General features: G+C 45.9%; 2 protein-coding genes across 4 annotated transcripts in view; one reads left to right on the forward strand and one right to left on the reverse strand.

Moving 5' to 3' along the window:
- SMYD4 (SET and MYND domain containing 4) overlaps nucleotides 1-14,295 on the reverse strand; it is a 35,393-nt gene extending 21,098 nt beyond the window's left edge. The window contains exon 1 of one of the 3 annotated variants that reach the window (XM_077294477.1): nucleotides 14,150-14,295. Coding sequence is in view for 1 of the 3 variants with exons in the window: in XM_077294476.1 (XP_077150591.1) it covers nucleotides 14,021-14,081 (61 nt within the window). In the remaining 2 variants the exon portion in view is untranslated. The other 2 variants (XM_077294479.1, XM_077294476.1) reach the window with 2 other exon arrangements.
- Nucleotides 14,244-20,356, forward strand: part of RPA1 (replication protein A1) — a 92,163-nt gene continuing 86,050 nt past the window's right edge. Inside the window, exons 1-2 of the mRNA XM_077294480.1 lie at nucleotides 14,244-14,526; nucleotides 14,621-14,668. Of these exons, the coding sequence (XP_077150595.1) occupies nucleotides 14,491-14,526; nucleotides 14,621-14,668 (84 nt within the window). The 5' untranslated portion in view covers nucleotides 14,244-14,490. The remainder of the gene's footprint in view (nucleotides 14,527-14,620; nucleotides 14,669-20,356) is intronic.

The following is a 20,356-nucleotide window of genomic DNA, read 5'->3' on the forward strand; positions in this document are numbered from 1 at the left end:
TTCCTTCAACACTGTGATCTCTGAAAACGTAAAACGTCAGTGACCTCACACTAGTCAGTCCTTGGATATAAAAAGTATAGCCAGGGGTGCAGAGACAGGTCCGTAAGCCCGCTCCCTCATAAGTGGCTCATTACACCAAAGGACCAATTCAATTGCATTTGCCCCATTTATTTATGTCATTTTTAGTGTTCTGTGCCTATAATAATAATTTTTATTTATATAGCGCCAACATATTCCACAGCACTTTACAATTAAGCGGGGACATGTACAAACAATAAAATCGGTACGAGTTGAGACAATTTAAACAGTGACATTAGGGGTGAAGTGGGGGGACACAATAGGTGAAAAATGCCTATTGGTGCCTATTTTGTGTTTGCATCATATTCATCTTTATATTTGCTCCATTTTTGGGATTTTTCATGCTTAAGCAGTTTACAACGGTACAATTATTTCACATTCCGACATTCAAGTAATTTCTGTGTCATTTTTTCATCATATATGGAGATTCATTTTTATGTCATTGACACGTTCTTTTTTCGCTGATAGACACAGCAATCACATGACCCTCTGTATGGTTAACGAAGCACCGGCAGTGCTTCCTATTCCTGTATACTCAGTGCTTGTTTAGCCCTGTATACACAGTGATGGAGGACTCTGCCAGATCTAAGCTGCCACAGCTCCGGGATCACACGTAGCTGCGTTCCTATGCAGTGACGTTCTAGAAGTTCTCCCTGGCTGTATGTTAATCCTGTCGGTCCATTCTGATATGCGTGGTTTCTGCAGTCTCCATCCCTCCTCCCGGCTGCTTCTTGCTGTCCTCAGGCTGTAATTGACATGGATGACGCCTGTCATCCACATAAGAGGGCGAAATCTCGCGCCTGAGCACTATGTTCTGCCATGTTGCAGGTAGAGCATAGTGCGCAGGCGCGAGCCACCAATATCTCTGCCAAGGGACGAGATGTCGCCCTGCTATGTGGATGACACAGAAGGAGTCACCCACATCAATTATAGCAGAAGTACGCCGAGCAGCAGCCGGAAGGAGGGATGGAGACTGCAGAAAAGATGCCTATTCTCATGGTGCTAGAGGTGGCGCAATGAAAGTTACCGCAGCTCATCCCCTGGCTCACACTGAGCTGAGCATGGGAACAGCTGGCCGTGACTGGCAGTAACCTCTGACGTTACCGCTCGTCACTGAAGCTGCCTCCCAAGCTCAGTTCAGTGTCTCCTGAATTCATGGCTGAGCCGTCGCATGAAGCCAGATGTAGCAGAGCTGGAGTTCTTCATGGGACAAATGGATTGTCGTCGGACAGGTGAGGAATATGGTGTTTTGCTATTGTAATTTTTACAGCAAAAAATAGGAAAAAGAGGGTGAGGAGAGTTTATCTCAAATAATCGATTGTGTCTTTCTTTCAATTAAAGGACTTTATTCTTGCGGTGTATTTTTTACAATATGACTATGGGGTTAGTAATGGGAGTGTCTTATAGACGACTCTCCATTACTAACTCCCGGGCTTGATGTGAGCAGCCATAAAACAGCTGACATAAACCCCAATCCTATTACCCCACTTGCCACCGCACCAGAGCAAATGGGAAAAGCAAGGCTAAGGCTTCTTTCACATTTCCGTCTTCTGGGTGCCGTCGCAATCCGTGGTTATGGCAAAAAAACGGATCTTGCAAATGTGCCCGCAAGATCCGTTTTTTTGCCATTGACTTGAACTAACGACGGATTGCGACGGATGGACACACGTCGCATCTGTCGTGCGACGGATGCGTCGTGTTTTTGCGGTCCGTCGAGACGAAAAAACGTTCAGTGTAACGTTTTTCGTCCGTCGAATCCGCCAGTTCCGACCACGCATGCGCGGCCGGAACTCCGCCCCCTCCTCCCCTGAACTCACAATGGGCAGCGGATGCATCGTAAGACTGCATCCGCTGCCCACGTTGTGCACAATTGTGCACAACGTCCGTCGGTACGTCGGGCCGACTGTTTGTGACGGCCCCGTACCGACGGAAATGTGAAAGAAGCCTAAGCAGCAGACATAACCAGTAAATGCCAAGGAAAAAGCTGTGCGCTGTTATTAATATCCTGGGAACCTTAGGGATATTATACCCTTTCCCAGATTATTAACACTAGCCCCCACTGGTTGGCTTTTTCCTCTGTTGGTTATGAAAATTATGATGGAGCCAATGCCAATTTTTTAAAATTATTTATTTTACACACGATGTACACAGCAGATACTAAATACAACTCCCATCAATGTTGCCTGGTCGCAGTGACCACAGGGAGACCAGGTGACAATGATAACTGCTGCCTTCATGACCCGATTCCTGGGAACAGCGCCAACTGTACCGCTTTTTCCCAGGTACCGGTACATGTCACACTGATGACATCTGTGTATCATCACTGTGCGAGACGCTTTGGGGCCCGTACTGCTAACAAAAAACAGACATGTCAGCGTGTTTTGCCCACGGACACGGTCTACAGAAACACACTGACATGTGCAGACTCATTCATTTGAATGGGTCTACGTGTTTAAGTGTCTCCGATACGTGTGGAAACTGTCAGCATACCTACTGGAGACACTAGGAGGTAGGAACACTGATTTCAGCAGTCACTTATTAGGCTGTGTGCTGTTTTTTCAATAGAGTAAAGGTACCTTCACACTAAGCGACGCTGCAGCGATATCGACAACGATGCCGATCGCTGCAGCGTCGCTGTGTGGTCGCTGGAGAGCTGTCACACAGACAGCTCTCCAGCGACCAACTATGCCGAAGTCCCCTTGGTAACCAGGGTAAACATCGGGTTACTAAGCGCAGGGCCGCGCTTAGAAACCCGATGTTTACCCTGGTTACCAGTGTAAATGTAAAAAAAACCAAACACTACATACTTACATTGCCGTGTCTGTCGCGTCCCCCGGCGTCCGCTTCCCTGCACTGTGTGAGCGCCGGCCCTAAAGCAGAGCGGTGACGTCACCGCTGTGCTTTGCCTTACGGCCGGCACTGACACAGTCAGTGCAGGAAGCTCTGAGCAGCAGCGCGGACGCCGGAGGACGTGACAGACATCAGAAGGTGAGTATGTAGTGGTTTTTTTTTACTTTTACAATGGTAACCAGGGTAAATATCGGGTTACTAAGCGCGGCCCTGCACTTAGTAACCCGATATTTACCCTGGTTACCATTGTAAAACATTGCTGGCATCGTTGCTTTTGCTGTTAAACACAACGATACACGCCGATCTGACGACCAAATAAAGTTCTGGACTTTCAGCAATGACCAGCGATATCACAGCAGGATCCTGATCGCTGCTGCGTGTCAAACACAACGATATCGCTATCCAGGACGCTGCAACGTCACGGATCGCTATCGTTATCATTGCAAAGTCGTTTAGTGTGAAGGTACCTTAAGTGTTTTACCAGAAGTAGATTGTGTTTTTATCACTGCTGGATGAGCTCCTGGGAGCCTCATTGTCCAACCACGTCCCCAGCACTGATTAGCAGCTTACTAATAATATACAAGGGCTTCTCACAAAATTAGAATATCATCAAAAAGTTATATTGTTTCAGTTCCAATGACTCATATAGAGTCATTACAGACAAAGTGATCTATTTCAAGTGTTTATTTCTGTTAATGTTGGATGATTATGGCTTACAGCCAATGAAAACTAAAAATTCATTATCTCAGTAAATTACAATATTTAACAAAGGCTTCCTAAAAGTATAAAAAGGTCCCTTATTCTGTTTCAGTAGGCTCGACAATCATGCTGACTTGACAGATGTCCACAAGGCAGTCATTGACACTCCACAAAAGGTCATTGCTAAAGAATCTGGCTGTTCAGAGTGCTGTATTCAAGCGTATTAATGGAAAGTTGAGTGGAAGGAAAAACTGTGGTAGAAAAGGTGCACAAGCAGCCTTGAAAGGATTGTTAGGAAAAGGCCATTCAAAAATTTGAGGGAGATTCACAAGGAGTGGACTGCTGCTGGAGTCTTTGCTTCAAGAGCCACCACACACAGATGGTGGGGCCGCGCATACACTATCAGCTATGAGATCACAACTATACACACCGATAGCTGCTACTGCGCAGGCACGGCGGGCGCCATTTTCAAATTGATTTTTTATTTTTTTCTAGCTGAATAACATCAAGAACATGTATTATTGGGACATGAAACATGCGATTATGCCACAGAGCAGGTGGCGGCTGGCACCTGCCTGCAGAAGGTTTTTTTTTTTTTTTAAAGTATGTACAGATATTCCTTCTGCAAACTAGGGGTCGGGTCAGTGAGGGATCAGTGACCTATCAACAGTCTGCATTATGAATACCTAATCACAGCACCATATAAAGACCCCCCCCCCTACAGGCCACGAGCATATCATTAACTAAAAAGTGATATTAAATAACAACCACAAGACGAATTTTATCAACCAAGGTATCACTGTAATCAGTAAACCGATGTGATGACAATAAAACAACTGGCACATCCAAACTAGTGTGAGTAGGTGCATACAAGGAGCAGCTACCTCCATATACAATATACAAAAAAAAAGGTTGCACTCTATTGTGCCAAAGCATGTCTAATATGAAATACATGAAATATGAATAGCAAAATGGCTTTTGAACATTAGGAAAAATATTTATGAGACGCTTTGCACAAAATTTGGTCAAATAGTGTGAGCCCATCAACCATTGTCAAGGTGGCCTCATCAATCTGATGGGTCCCTGACCTCCCTGTCCAAACGTGAACACTTACCTAAGGCTAATGTCTGAATGCATGGGTGAATGTGGACACATCTCTCAGTAAAGCCTACATATATGGGTTGTCCGGAACCAAGTGTGATTAGATGTAATTAAAAACCACATGGTGAAGGGAGGAGTGATCAGTCAGTAAGCTAACATCAGATTAATGAGGCCACCTTGACAATGGTTGATGGGCTCACACTATCTGGACAGATTTTGTGCAAAGCGTCTCATAAATATTTTTCCTAATGTTGAAAAGCCATTTTGCTATTCATATTTCATGTATTTCATATTAGACATGCTTTGGCACGATAGAGTGCAACCTTTTTTTGTATATTGTAATCAGTAAACCGTCACCGACCTGACAGTGTGTAGGTTACTATGCACAATCCTGCTGATAGGTTCCCTTTAACCTTCTGGCTCTCACTGAGAACTGGATCCAGCAGTCTAACACCACCGCAGCTGCTGCTCTCTCGTTTTGTAGACTACAATTCTCTGCAAGCAGACAAGGTGGAGGTGTTGGTCTGCTCCTTTCATCATAATATGCTTTCTAGGTTATCCCTTTGCTTATGCTTCCTTCCACTGAAGTCCACACCATCAGACGCTTCAAACCCTTCTCCTTGCCAGTGGCGATTGTGTATTTCCCTCCAGACAAAACCAACCAATTCCTCATCACTTTGCCACCTGGCTTCCCCACTTTCTATCCAGTGACATTCACACTCATCACAGAGGACTTCAACATCCCCATTGATGACCTGCACTCGACATCTTCCACCTAACTTCCTTCTCTAACCTCCTCTTTTGGCCTCGCACAGCTTACTAACTCTCCTATACATGAAGGCGGGAATAATTTGGACCTAGTCATCTCTGACTCTGCTCAGTGTACAACTTTACCAATTCTCCTCTCCCGCTCTCTGACCACAACCTTCTTTCTTTCTTTGTTAAAGGCAACCTGTCAGCAGGATTGTGCACAGTAACCTACAGACAGTGTCAGGTCGGCGCCGTTATACTGATTACAATGATACCTGGGTGATGAAATCCACGTTGTGGTTGTTGCTTAACCCCTTAATCCCGTATGACGTACTATCCCGTCAAGGTGACCTGGGACTTAATTCCGGGTGACGGGATAGTACGTCATACGCGATCAGCCGCGCTCACGGGGGGAGCGCGGCCGATCGCGGCCGGGTGTCAGCTGCCTATCGCAGCTGACATCCGGCACTATGTGCCAGGAGCGGTCACGGACCGCCCCCGGCACATTAACCCCCGGCACACCGCGATCAAACATGATCGCAGTGTACCGGCGGTATAGGGAAGCATCGCGCAGGGAGGGGGCTCCCTGCGGGCTTCCCTGAGACCCCCGGAGCAACACGATGTGATCGTGTTGCTCTGAGGGTCTCCTACCTCCTTCCTCCCTGCAGGTCCCGGATCCAAGATGGCCGCGGCATCCGGGTCCTGCAGGGAGAAAGGTGGCTTACCGAGTGCCTGCTCAGAGCAGACGCTGGTAAGCCTGCACTGATGTAAGTGAGATCGGTGATCTGACAGAGTGCTGTGCACACTATCAGATCATCGATCTGTGATGTCCCCCCCTGGGACAAAGTAAAAAAAAAATTTTTCCACATGTGTAAAAAAAAAAAAATAAAATTCCTAAATAAATAATAATAAAAAAATATATATTATTCCCATAAATACATTTCTTTATCTAAATAAAAAAAACAAAACAATAAAAGTACACATATTTAGTATCGCCGCGTCCGTAACGACCCAACCTATAAAACTGCCCCACTAGTTAACCCCTTCAGTAAACACCGTAAGAAAAAAAAAAAAACGAGGCAAAAAACAACGCTTTATTACCATACCGCCGAACAAAAAGTGGAATAACACGCGATCAAAAAGACTGATATAAATAATCATGGTACCGCTGAAAACGTCATCTTGTCCCGCAAAAAACAAGCCGCCATACAGCATCATCAGCAAAAAAATAAAAAAGTTATAGTCCTGAGAATAAAGCGATACTAAAATAATTATTTTCTCTATAAAATAGTTTTTATCGTATAAAAGCGCCAAAACATAAAAAAATGATATAAATGAGATATCGCTGTAATCGTACTGACCTGAAGAATAAAACTGCTTTATCAATTTTACCAAACGCGGAACGGTATAAACGCCTCTCCCAAAAGAAATTCATGAATAGCAGGTTTTTGGTCATTCTGCCTCACAAAAATCGGAATAAAAAGTGATCAAAAACGGTCACGTGTCCGAAAATGTTACCAATAAAAACGTCAAAAACAAGACCTCACATGACTCTGTGGAGCAAAATGTGGAAAAATTATAGGTCTCAAAATGTGGAGACGCAAAAACTTTTTTGCTATAAAAAGCGTCTTTTAGTGTGTGACAGCTGCCAATCATAAAAATCCGATATAAAAAATGCTATAAAAGTAAATCAAACCCTCCTTCATCACCCCCTTAGTTAGGGAAAAATAATAAAATTTAAAAAATGTATTTATTTCCATTTTCCCATTAGGGCTAGGGTTAGGGTTAGAGTTAGGGTTAGGGCTAGGGTTCGGGTTGGGGCTAAAGTTAGGGTTAGGGCTAGGGTTGGAGGTAAAGTTAGGGTTAAGGTTGGGGCTAAAGTTAGGGTTGGGGCTAAAGTTAGGGTTAGGGTTTGAATTACATTTACGGTTTGGATTAGGGTTGGGATTAGAATTATGGGTGTGTCAGGGCTAGGGGTGTGGTTAGGGTTACCGTTGGGATTAGGGTTAGGGGTGTGTTTGGGTTAGGGTTTCAGGTAGAATTGGGGAGTTTCCACTGTCCAGGCACATCAGGGGCTCTCCAAACGCGACATGTCGTCCAATCTCAATTCCAGCCAATTCTGCGTTGAAAAAGGAAAACAGTGCTCCTTCCCTTCCGAGCTCTCCCGTGCGCCCAAAAAGGGGTTTACCCCAACATATGGGTTATCAGCGTACTCGGGACAAATTGAACAACAACTTCTGGGGTCCAAGTTCTCTTGTTATCCTTGGGAAAATTAAAAATTTGGGGGGCTAAAAATCGTTTTTGTGAGAAAAAAAAAGATGTTTTATTTTCACGGCTCTGCGTTATAAACTGTAGTGAAACACTTGTGTTGTGAGAACTTTGAACCCCCATCTAGATAAGTTCCTTGGGAGGTCTAGTTTCCAATATGGGGTCACTTGTGGGGGGTTTGTACTGTTTGGGTACATCAGGGGCTCTGCAAATGCAACGTGACGGCTGCTGACCAATCCATTTAAGTCTGCATTCCAAATGGCGCTCCTTCCCTTCTGAGCTCTGTCATGCGCCCAAACAGTGGTTCCCCCCCCACATATGGGGCATCAGCGTACTCAGGACAAATTGGACAACAACTTTTGGGGTCTAATTTATCCTGTTACCCTTGTGAAAATACAAAACTGGGGGCTAAAAATCATTTTTGTGAAAAAAAAAAAAAGAATTTTTATTTTCACGGCTTTGCGTTATAAAGTGTAGTGAAACACTTGGGGGTTCAAAGTTCTCACAACACATCTAGATAAGTTCCTTGGGAGGACTAGTTTCCAATATGGGGTCACTTGTGGGGGGTTTGTACTGTTTGGGTACATCAGGGGCTCTGCAAATGCAACGTGACGGCTGCAGACCAATCCATTTAAGTCTGCATTCCAAATGGCGCTCCTTCCCTTCCGAGCTCTGTCATGCGCCCAAACAGTGGTTCCCCCCCACATATGGGGTATCAGCGTACTCAGGACAAATTGGACAACAAATTTTGGGGTCTAATTTATTCTGTTACCCTTGTAAAAATACAAAGCTGGGGGCTAAAAAATCATTTTTGTGAAAAAAAAAATATATATATTTTCACGGCTCTGCGTTATAATCTGTAGTGAAACACTTGGGGGTTCAAAGCTCTCAAAACACATCTAGATAAGTTCCTTAGGGGGTCTACTTTCCAAAATGGTGTCACTTGTGGGGGGTTTCAATGTTTAGGCACATCAGGGGCTCTCCAAACGCAACATGGCGTCCCATCTCAATTCCAGTCAATTTTGCATTGAAAAGTCAAATGGCGCTCCTTCCCTTCCAAGCTCTGCCATGCGCCCAAACAATGGTTTACACCCACATATGGGGTATCAGCGTACTCAGGACAAATTGCACAACATTTTTTGGGGTCCAATTTCTTCTCTTACCCTTGGGAAAATAAAAAATTGGGGGCGAAAAGATAATTTTTGTGAAAAAATATGATTTTTTATTTTTACGGCTCTGCATTATAAACTTCTGTGAAGCACTTGGTGGGTCAAAGTGCTCACCACACATCTAGATAAGTTCCTTAGGGGGTCTACTTTCCAAAATGGTGTCACTTGTGGGGGGTTTCAATGTTTAGGCACATCAGGAGCTCTCCAAACGCAACATGACGTCCCATCTCAATTCCAGTCAATTTTGCATTGAAAAGTCAAATGGCGCTCCTTCCCTTCCGAGCTCTGCCCTGCGCCCAAACAATGGTTTACACCCACATATGGGGTATCAGCGTACTCAGGACAAATTGCACAACAATTTTTGGGGTCCAATTTCTTCTCTTACCCTTGGGAAAATAAAAAATTGGGGGCGAAAAGATCATTTTTGTGAAAAAATATGATTTTTTATTTTTACCGCTCTGCATTATAAACTTCTGTGAAGCACTTGTTGGGTCAAAGTGCTCACCACACATCTAGATAAGTTCCTTAGGGGGTCTACTTTCCAAAATGGTGTCACTTGTGGGGGGTTTCAATGTTTAGGCACATCAGGGGCTCTCCAAATGCAACATGGCGTCCCATCTCAATTCCAGTCAATTTTGCATTGAAAAGTCAAATGGCGCTCCTTTCCTTCCGAGCTCTGCCATGCGCCCAAACAGTAGATTACCCCCACATATGGGGTATCAGCATACTCAGGACAAATTGTACAACAAATTTTGGGGTCTATTTTCTCCTGTTACCCTTGGTAAAATAAAACAAATTGGATCTGAAATAAATTTTGTGTGAAAAAAAGTTAAATGTTCATTTTTATTTAAACATTCCAAAAATTCCTGTGAAACACCTGAAGGGTTAATAAACTTCTTGAAAGTGGTTTTGAGTACCTTGAGGGGTGCAGTTTTTAGAATGGTGTCACACTTGGGTATTTTCTATCATATAGAACCCTCAAAATGACTTCAAATGAGATGTGGTCCCTAAAAAAAATGGTGTTGTAAAAATGAGAAATTGCTGGTCAACTTTTAACCCTTATAACTCCGTCACAAAAAAAAATTTTGGTTCCAAAATTGTGCTGATGTAAAGTAGACATGTGGGAAATGTTACTTATTAAGTATTTTGCGTGACATATGTCTGTGATTTAAGGGCATAAAAATTAAAAGTTGGAAAATTGCGAAATTTTCAAAATTTTCGCCAAATATTCGTTTTTTTCACAAATAAACGCAACTTATATCGAAGAAATTTTACCACTATCATGAAGTACAATATGTCACGAGAAAATGTCAGAATCGCCAAGATCCGTTGAAGCGTTCCAGAGTTATAACCTCATAAAGGGACAGTGGTCAGAATTGTAAAAATTGGCCTGGTCATTAACGTGCAAACCACCCTTGGGGGTGAAGGGGTTAATGTGACGGTACCTTAATGCAACTCTACTAATCAGTCTCCCTCTAAACAAACTTTCTCTCCAATCTGTCCTGAATGTGGCAGCCAAGGTCGTATTTCTGTCCAGCCGCTAGACTGATGCCTCCACCCTGTGCCAATCATTGTACTGGTTACCCAACCGTTACAGAATACAATACAAACCTCTAACTCGCAAGGCCCTCCACATTTCTGCAGCACCATATATCTCCCTCATCTTTGTCCATCAGCTTATCCGTGCAACTGATCTAAGACCAGCAGCCTGCACGGTACGAACCTCACACCTCCAAGACTTCTCTTATGCTGCACTAGACTAATACAGAGCCCATCTCTTTAGACAGGGCTATCCCAACAACTAAATAACCTAACCTTCCCCTTTCTAAATTTTGCTGAGAACCTGCTCCATCTTATCAGTGTCTACCAGGGCTGTGGAGTCCGTAAGCCAAACCTCCAACTCCTCAATTTCCATGACACCACCTTCAACACCACCAAAATGGGCTCCAACTCCACAACCATGGTGTCCACTTCCTTGCACCCAGTACATGCATTTAGACTGACTGATGACCAGGAACATGGTATATGAAAACCCTTATTTATGGTAATGATGCCTGTATCGTACATAAACACTTAACTATTGTGTCCCTCCATTTCCTTAGACAGTAAGCTTGTGAGCAGGGCCTGCACTCCTCCTGTGACTGGTGAACTTTGTGATATCTTTGTACATGTCTCCGCTTAATTGTAAAGTGCCGCAGATTAAGTCCGCACTATACAAACAGAATTATGACTGCAAACTTGTCATTTTAGACCAGACAACCGTGTTAAGCCAGGCTTTCTTCTGAAACAGCGCAGCCTAAGGCTACTTTCAGACATAGCGCATTTTTGAGCGCTATTTTGCGGGCGCTTTTCAAAAATGCGCAATGTCATTTTCGTCTGCCGGCAAAGTGAATGAGAAATTCACTTTGCCGTTCAGACACACCGCAAAAAAACGCGGCGCTTTTGTCTGCAAACACGCCGGCGTAAAAAGAATTGACATGTCAATTCTTTACGCAGCGGCGTGTCTGCGTATCCCCCTAGGGCCCCATATTAACGTGCACACACAGCGCCTTTGTCCTGGGTGTCGGCGTCTTTGTACGGAGGGGTTGACACCCAGGACCGGACGTGACGTCGGACAGGAAGAGGGAAGCTCCGCCCCCCAGTGAAGCAGCATGGAGTGTGTGTGTGTGTGTGTGTGTGTGTGTGTGTGTGTGTGTGTGTGTAGCGTGTGTAGCGACGCTGCAGCGATAGAGACAACGATGCCGATCGCTGCAGCGTCGCTGTTTGATCGCTGGAGAGCTGTCACACAGACCGCTCTCCAGCGACCAACGATGCCGAGGCCCCCGGGTAACCAGGGTAAACATCGGGTTACTAAGCGCAGGGCCGCGCTTAGTAACCCGATGTTTACCCTGGTTACCAGCGTAAAAGTAAAAAAAACAAACAGTACATACTCACCTGCGCGTCCCCCAGCGTCTGCTTCCTGACACTGACTGAGCGCCGGCCTTAACAGCACAGCGGTGACGTCACCGCTCTGCTTTCACTTTCAGTTTAGGGCCGGCGCTCAGTCACTTTGATACGTGGCACTTTGATACGTGGCACGTGGCACTGAAATATGTGGCACTGAAATATGTGGCACGTGGCACTTTGATACGTGGCACTTTGATACGTGGCACTTTGATACGTGGCACGTGGCACTTTGATACGTGGCACTGAAATATGTGGCACGTGGCACTTTGATACGTGGCACTTTGATACGTGGCACGTGGCACTTTGATACGTGGCACTGAAATACGTGGCACTGAAATACGTGATACGTGGCACTTAAATACGTGGCACGTGGCACTGAAATACGTGGCACGTGGCACTGAAATACGTGGCACTGATACGTGGCACTGAAATACGTGGCACTGAAATACGTGGCACTGAAATACGTGGCACTGAAATACGTGAAACGTGGCACTTAAATACGTGGCACGTGGCACTGAAATACGTGGCACGTGGCACTGAAATACGTGGCACGTGGCACTGAAATACGTGGCACTGAAATACGTGGCACTGAAATACGTGGCACTGAAATACGTGGCACTGAAATACGTGGCACTTAAATACGTGGCACGTGACACTTAAATACGTGGCACGTGGCACTGAAATACGTGGCACTGAAATACGTGGCACTGAAATACGTGGCACTTAAATACGTGGCACTTAAATACGTGGCACTTAAATACGTGGCACTTAAATACGTGGCACTTAAATACGTGGCACTTAGGCTATGTTCACATTTGCGTTGTGCGCCGCATGCGTCCTTTTTTTGATTGATTTTGGACGCAGCAAAAATGCAACTTGCTGCGTCCTCTGCGGCCGGATGCGTGCGCTGCAGTGACGCATGCGGCGCAAAACGCAAGTGCGACGCATGTCCATGCGCCCCCATGTTAAATATAGGGGCGCATGACGCATGCGGCGCCCGACGCTGCGGCGCAGACCGCAAATGTGAACGTAGACTTAAATAGCTGGATAGAGCTGGATCCGCGGGCTGTGATCTGGCCTACGCTCAGCACTCTGCGGAGCGCTGTCATTCAAAACACGTCCACTCATTTTGGTGTTTAGTCCCAAAATGAAGGATGGAAGAAGAAAAGGGTTGGACAAGGAAATGACATCATTTCTTTTTTTTTTCCCCCACTGCAGTTAAAGCTTTATTTGTGTCAAACACAGACAATCTGCAGAGAAAACTGCATAAAAAACCGCACTAAAAACCGCATCAAAAACGCACCAAAAACGCACCTGCGTTTTCTGCCAAGAGCTGCGGTTTTTGTCCTGAAAAAAAAGGATTGAAATCAGGATCGTGTGAACATACCCTTACCGTACAGGGTTACGAGGGGGGGCGTCTGACTGACGCCTGCCCTAGTAACCTGGGGTTAGTGACAGTGGGGTTAGTAAACCCCAGCTGATGTCTGTTCCGCTTGCTGAGGCGTCTTTGGCTCAAGGCCATTGCAGCTGGCAGAATCGACATGATGTTAACTCCAGTGTGTATTGTATTCTGAGTCATAAAGACAGGAAATGACCTCAATGACTCTTTTTTTTTCCCCTTTTTTTTTTTTCAAACAAACTTTATTTTCAGTACACAATGCTGAAAAAAACGCAGCTGCAAAAAACGCAGCAAAAAACGCTGTGTGTGAAAGCAGCTGCGTTTTTTTGCCTGCGTAAAAAAACGCAGGTAAAGCAGCAGCAAAATACGCGCGCGTAAAAATACGCAGCAAATATGCTGTGTGTGAAAGTAGCCTAAGTGTTGCCATTGTACTGCCAGGCGGAGAGTCACCGCCAGGCTCTCCTGACAGCTGCCCTTTATCAGAATAGGAGCCGATGGGTGAGGGCCAGGGGTCTGCCCGCCATCAATATCATATGTGATAGGTCAACATCATATGCCCAGATAAGCCACAGTGTAGTCTGAGGGCCCCTCCACGCAGGACATATCCACTGTGGAGTTTCTGCAGCAGCAAAATCCGCACCAAACTGAGCAGCCATCACCCACATTATGCCAAGTTATTGTAAGGATTTGCCCAGCAGCATCTTAGCCCGAGAAACGCAGCTACTCAGTCACAGCAAGCAGAGCTGGTGAGAAAAGTAACCTGCACACTGTGCTGAGGCGGGTGACACCAGCCCCAGACTGCTCACAGGGCCCCCTGCCATTACTCCAGGCCGGTGAGGCGCCCTCACTACAAGCCCGGCCACCTCTCCCTGCCGGTGCCGGCCCCTACCACAGCGCAGCCGCCTCGGTCTCGCTCCTTTGTAGCTCGTGTCACGTGGTACATTTGGCGCGCAGTCTTCTGCCCAGTACAGAGCGGTAGGTGAACAGCTCCGGTTATTCCTGTGCCGCCATCATTACTGTGGGCAAGTCAGAGCTGGATGCCTAGTGCACAGCGCATGCCCATGTACAAGGCACTGTAGGGAAATCTGATTCTGCCCAAGACAAAGATGGCGGAAACAGTCTCCATACTTCCGATGCTACGTCACTGTCAAGCTGAACGTGAGATTTGGCGCCGGAAAAGTGAGGCGAACTACGCGCGTAGTTAGCGGCTGAGACCGGTGCGGGGTCAGGATGGCGCTTCCACAGCTTAGTGAGGGCGCAATAGCGGTGAGTGCTGCGCACGGCCATCGCTACAGCCGGGGATCACGTGGCGGGTGCTATATGTATTGTACCGGCTGTTACCCTGTCTCTTCTCTTCCAGGCCATCTTACAAGGCGATGCCTCGTCCAAGCCGGTGCTGCAGGTCATAGTGAGTGTCCGCCTCATCTCTCCTTATCTGTGCCGGCCGGTTATTCCTCAGTGTTAGGCCACGTGCACACGGTCAGTATTTTACATCAGTATCTGTAAGCCCAAAGCAGAAGTGGAACAATCAGAGGAGAAGTATAATAGAGACACATGCACCACTTCTGCATGTATCACCCACTCCTGGTGTTAGCTTACACATACTGACCATGTGCACGTGGCCTTAGGCTGTATTTTATGTCCCGTCCACGGTCTCCTGACGCGTCTCACATCATCTTATGTGTCTGAATGTCTGATTGCACGTGCGGTCGGCCAGTAATCACACAACTACGGTCCTGTGAAATTACAGCCCACTCCCTCTGTGGGTTTGTGCAAACGGATGCCGATCTGATCCCATGTCTGCATGTGATTGTTTCTGACACCTTAAAGGGAACCTGTAACCCCCCAAAATCGATGGTGAGGTAAGCTCACCGTCATCAGGGGCTTATCTACAGCATTCTGCTGGGCCTCTCTGACCTTTCCCGGCGCCTGCACACTGCAGTACTTTGCTCTGCCCTCAACAGGACAGACTAAGTACGCCTGCGCAGGAGCCGCGGCGTGAAGACCAGAAGAGGACGTCATGGAATAAAGATGGGAGGCCCTGTACCGGACCTGAGACACCCATCGGACCGGACCACAGCGGGGGCTTATCTACAGCATTACAGAATGCTGTAGATAAGCCCCTGATGACGGTGAGCTAAGTCTACGTTCACATTAGCGTTCGGTGCCGCAGCGTCGTGCGCCGCAGCGTCGCCGCATGCGTCATGCGCCCCTATATTTAACATGGGGGCGCATGGACATGCGTTGTGCTGCGTTTTGCGACGCATGCGTTTTTTTGGGCGCAGCAAACGCAGCAAGTTGCATTTTTTTTGCGTCCAACTTTCGGCCAAAAAGGACGCATGCGTCGCAAAACGCAGCGTTTTAGCGTGCGTTTTGTTGCGTTTTTGTTTGCGTTGTGCGTTGCGTCGCCGACACTGCGGCGCACAACGCAAATGTGAACGTAGCCTTACCTCATCATCGGTTTTGGGGGGTGACAAATTCCCTTTAAAGCCCCCCATACACTGACTAACCTCAGCTGATAATGATGGATTCGACTGACACTAATGTGTGTCTGTGGGGGCCTGGAGAACTGATAGTCGGAGGAGATGGCCATTGGATGTGTCTGATTTCGGACTGCCCAGAGATAAGTAGTCATGTTTAGAGAGCACTGCACCAACGCCCCTGTGCACGGGAGAGGCGCCCCTGATGGGCCAAAAAAGATGGAGATATTATTTAGAGAGAAAGATGCAGAGATATTCGCTTGTAACGTTTATCTTTTGTTAGGCTATGTGCCCATGATCAGGATATAGCAGCATATTTTCACTGCATCCAAAACGCTGCGATCTAATCACAGAAGTAAATCCGCATGTGTTCAGTGAACCGTGCGGATTTACCGCACCTAATGAATGGCTATGAGTGAGACTAGCGACTCCGCTGCAGATAATTGATGTGCTGCGGCTTGTAAACATACACCGTGGCTGAGTTTACGCAGCGTCTAATAGAAGCGTAGGGGGAATGGGACTTCTATAAAACACATCCACTGTGCTTGTAGCCTAGAATGCCGCATAGGTGAGCTGCGTCCAAAACACTGCTATTCCGGATCGTGGGCAGGTACCCTTATACTTCATCTGGGCTGTACCAGAGATTTCCCTGGAGGCGCGTACTTCCCCTGTATGGAGTTGACCAATGACACAGGCAACAACGTACTGGAGAAGAAGAAAATCACAGAATAGCTTATATAGAAGTAAAACCTCTGCACACCCTGTATATATGTAGACCCCTGTGCTCAAAATGACTCCTCCTGACCCTTGCATCATTAATGAGATCAGTTACCTTGTATGCTGGGGGTAAGGCCGGCGTCACACGCAGCGTAGGGAAATACGGTCCATATTTTACGGCCGTAATATGCAGTAATTGTCCCAAAACACTGTTCCGTATTCAATGCGAGGATGCGATTTTTACGCACAAATTTATCCGTATGGCTTCCGTACGGCGATTTTTTTTTTTTTTTCTCGCAGGCATATATGTATGTATATATATATGGACATATCATGGATCCATCGGCTCAAATATTCTTAAAAACATATACACAGTCATCTATCTATCTATCTATCTATCTATCTATCTATCTATCTATCTATCTATCTATATCAGTGATACACACATATAATTTAATTCAGCACTAGATAGCAGAAAAGCCAGCAATTCAATTGCTAGCTTTTCCTATCTCCTTCACAAACCCGACAGGATATGAGACATGGTTTACATACAGTAAACCATCTCATATCCCTTCTTTTATTACATATTCCTCTTTACTAATGTAAGAAGTGTCTCTGTGTAAAGTTTGTGGCTCTAGCTATTAAAATAAAGGGTTAAATCGCGGAATAAACTGGCGTGGGCTCCCGTGCAATTTTCTCTGCCAGAGTGGGAAAGCCAGTGACTGAGGGCAGATATTAATAGCCTAGAGGGGGACCATGGTTATAGGACCCCCCTGGCTAAAAACATCTGCCCCCACCCACCCCAGAAAAGGCACATCTGTAAGATGCGCCTATTCTGGCACTTGGCCGCTCTCTTCCCACTCCCATGTAGCAGTGGGATATGGGGTAATGAAGGGTTAATGTCACCTTGCTATTGTAAGGTGACATTAAGCCAGGTTAATAATGGAGAGGCGTCAATTATGACACCTATCCATTATTAATCCAATAGTACGAAATGGTTAATAAAACACACACATTATTAAAAAGTATTTTAATGAAATAAAGACACATGGTGTTGTAATATTTTATTATACTCTTAATCCACCTAAAGACCCTTGTCACCTGAAATAAAGTTAAAGGGAACCTGCCACCCCCAAAATGGCTGGTGAGGTAAGCTCACCGGCATCAGGGGCTTATCTACAGCATTCTGTAATGCTGTAGATAAGCCCCCGATGCTACCTGAAAGAGGAGAAAAAGACGTTAGATTATACTCACCCAGGGGCCGTCCCGGTGCGGTCAGGTCGGATGGGTGTCTCCGGTCCGGTCCGCTCCGGCGCCTCCCATCTTCATTCCATGACGTCCTCTTCGGGTCTTTACACCGCGGCTCCGGCGCAGGCGTACTTTGTCTGCCCTGTTGAGGGCAGAGCAAAGTACTGCAGTGCGCAGGCGCCGGAAAGGTCAGAGAGGCCCGGCGCCCGCGCACTGCAGTACTTTGCTCTGCCATGAACAGGGCAGACAAAGTACGCCTGCGCCGGAGCCGCGGCGTAAAGACCCGAAGAGGACGTCATGGAATGAAGATGGGAGGCGCCGGAGCGGACCGGAGACACCCATTTGACCAGACCGCACCTGGGTGAGTATAATCTAATGTCTTTTTCTCCTCTTTCAGGTAACATCGGGGGCTTATCTACAGCATTACAGAATGCTGTAGATAAGCCCCTGATGCCGGTGAGCTTACCTCACCAGCCATTTTGGGGGTGACAGGTTCCCTTTAAAAAAAAACAAACAACAATATTCCATACCTTCCGTCGTTCAGTCTTGTCCCACGCTGTAAATCCATCTGAAGGGGTTAAATCATTTTACACCCAGGAGCTCTGCTAATGCAGCTGTGCTCCTGACTGTAAAACTTGGTGAATGAATGGAATGCAGGGGAATGTACTGTAGTTAACTCGAGTTGCGGTGATGCGCCCTCTGCTGGATGAACTCATATGAACTCGAGCCTGGGAACTTTTCAGAATATTTTTATTTTCTCACGCTCGAGTTCATGTGAGGACATCCAGCAGAGGGCGCATCACCGCGACTCGAGGTAACTACAGTACATTCCCCTGCATTCCATTCATTCACCAAGTTTTACAGTCAGGAGCACAGCTGCATTAGCAGAGCTCCTGGGTGTAAAATGATTTAACCCCTTCAGATGGATTTACAGCATGGGACAAGACTGAACGACGGAAGGTATGGAATATTGTTTGTTTTTTTCCACTTTATTTCAGGTGACAAGGGTCTTCAGGTGGATTAAGAGTATAATAAAATATTACAACACCATGTGTCTTTATTTCGTTAAAATACTTTTTAATAATGTGTGTGTGTTTTATTAACCATTTCGTACTATTGGATTAATAATGGATAGGTGTCATAATTGACGCCTCTTCATTATTAACCTGGCTTAATGTCACCTTACAATAGCAAGGTGACATTAACCCTTCATTACCCCATATCCCACCGCTACACGGGAGTGGGAAGAGAGAGGCTAAGTGCCAGAATAGGCGCATCTTGCAGATGTGCCTTTTCTGGAGTGGCTGGGGGCAGATGTTTTTAGCCGAAGGGGGGGGGGGGGGGGCAATAACCATGGTCCCTCTCTAGGCTATTAATATCTGCCCTCAGTCACTGGCTTTACCACTCTGGCGGAGAAAATTGCGCGGGAGCCCATGCCAATTTCTTCCGGGATTTAACCCTTTAAATTAATAGCTAGAGCCACAAAATTTGACACAAAGACACTTCTTACATTAGTAAAGAGGAATATGTAATAAAAGAAGGGATATGAGATGGTTTACTGCATGTAAACCATGTCTCATATCTTGTCGGGTTTGTGAGGGAGATAGGAAAAGCCGGCAATTGAATCACCGGCTTTTCTGCTATCTAGCGCTAAAAAAAAACAAAAAAAAAATATATATATATATATATGATAAACGCAGCACTCACCGGCACCGTGGTCAAAGTGTTCTCTTTATTGCGGCATGTAAGGATAAATCTTCACGGCACGGGGGAGTCTGAAAGGTAAGGAGTGTGCAGGACGGGACAACAGCCGTTTCGCGCTGAACAGTAGCGCTTCTACGGGTCCATATATATATATATATATATATATATACACACATTCTATGTGTACACTGTAATAATTATAGGGGATAACTCAGGAGACTCTTTGCGTGGAACAAGACAACTACAGGACACAGTTTTTTTAAGTGGTAAAGTTTATATTCTCACACGGTGATTCAAACAGGTGCAGAGAGAAACTCAAGTCCACAACACTTGGTGCAAATAATAAACGCAGCTTAGCAGTCTATAGGAAACTTCAGAGGAAAATGCAATGAAGCAGAAAGTCTATGAAGCACAGTTATTCTTGAGGATACTTGACACGAATAAATCCTTGTCTTAGTCCAGGCACAGATAGATATGCTTATTAGGCAGTTCAAATCATATCTTAGCTCAAGCAGGGAGGCCTGGTTAATAGTCTCAGGTTATTGCAAAGCAGCAACAGCTTACATGACCAGCAAATGCAGATAGAGTAAACACGAACAGCAGAAGGAGGATTACTGGAAACTTGTGTATGCAGCAGGAACTCAGAGCAGAGTAGCAGGATCACCACACAGGTTCACAGGAGCAGGTGTATAGCCAGGGAGTAATCAGAGGTCAGGAGCTGGATGCAAGGCAGAATACTCTAGCACAGACTGAAGGCTGGGGTGGAGTTTTATAGCAGGAGACACAGTGCACGAGACCAAAGACGCCATCTTGAAAAAGGGCAGTAATGCACAAAAGGTAAAAAACGTTCAGAGTCCTGACATACACATTTATTCTACCTATTCTATTCTGTCAGTGTGATTTTACACCGCACTGAATTGCCGGCTTTTCTATAGAACACCGGTGCG

This window comes from Ranitomeya variabilis, chromosome 3 (genome assembly GCF_051348905.1).
Source record: "Ranitomeya variabilis isolate aRanVar5 chromosome 3, aRanVar5.hap1, whole genome shotgun sequence".
Classification (NCBI taxonomy): Eukaryota; Metazoa; Chordata; class Amphibia; order Anura; family Dendrobatidae; genus Ranitomeya; species Ranitomeya variabilis.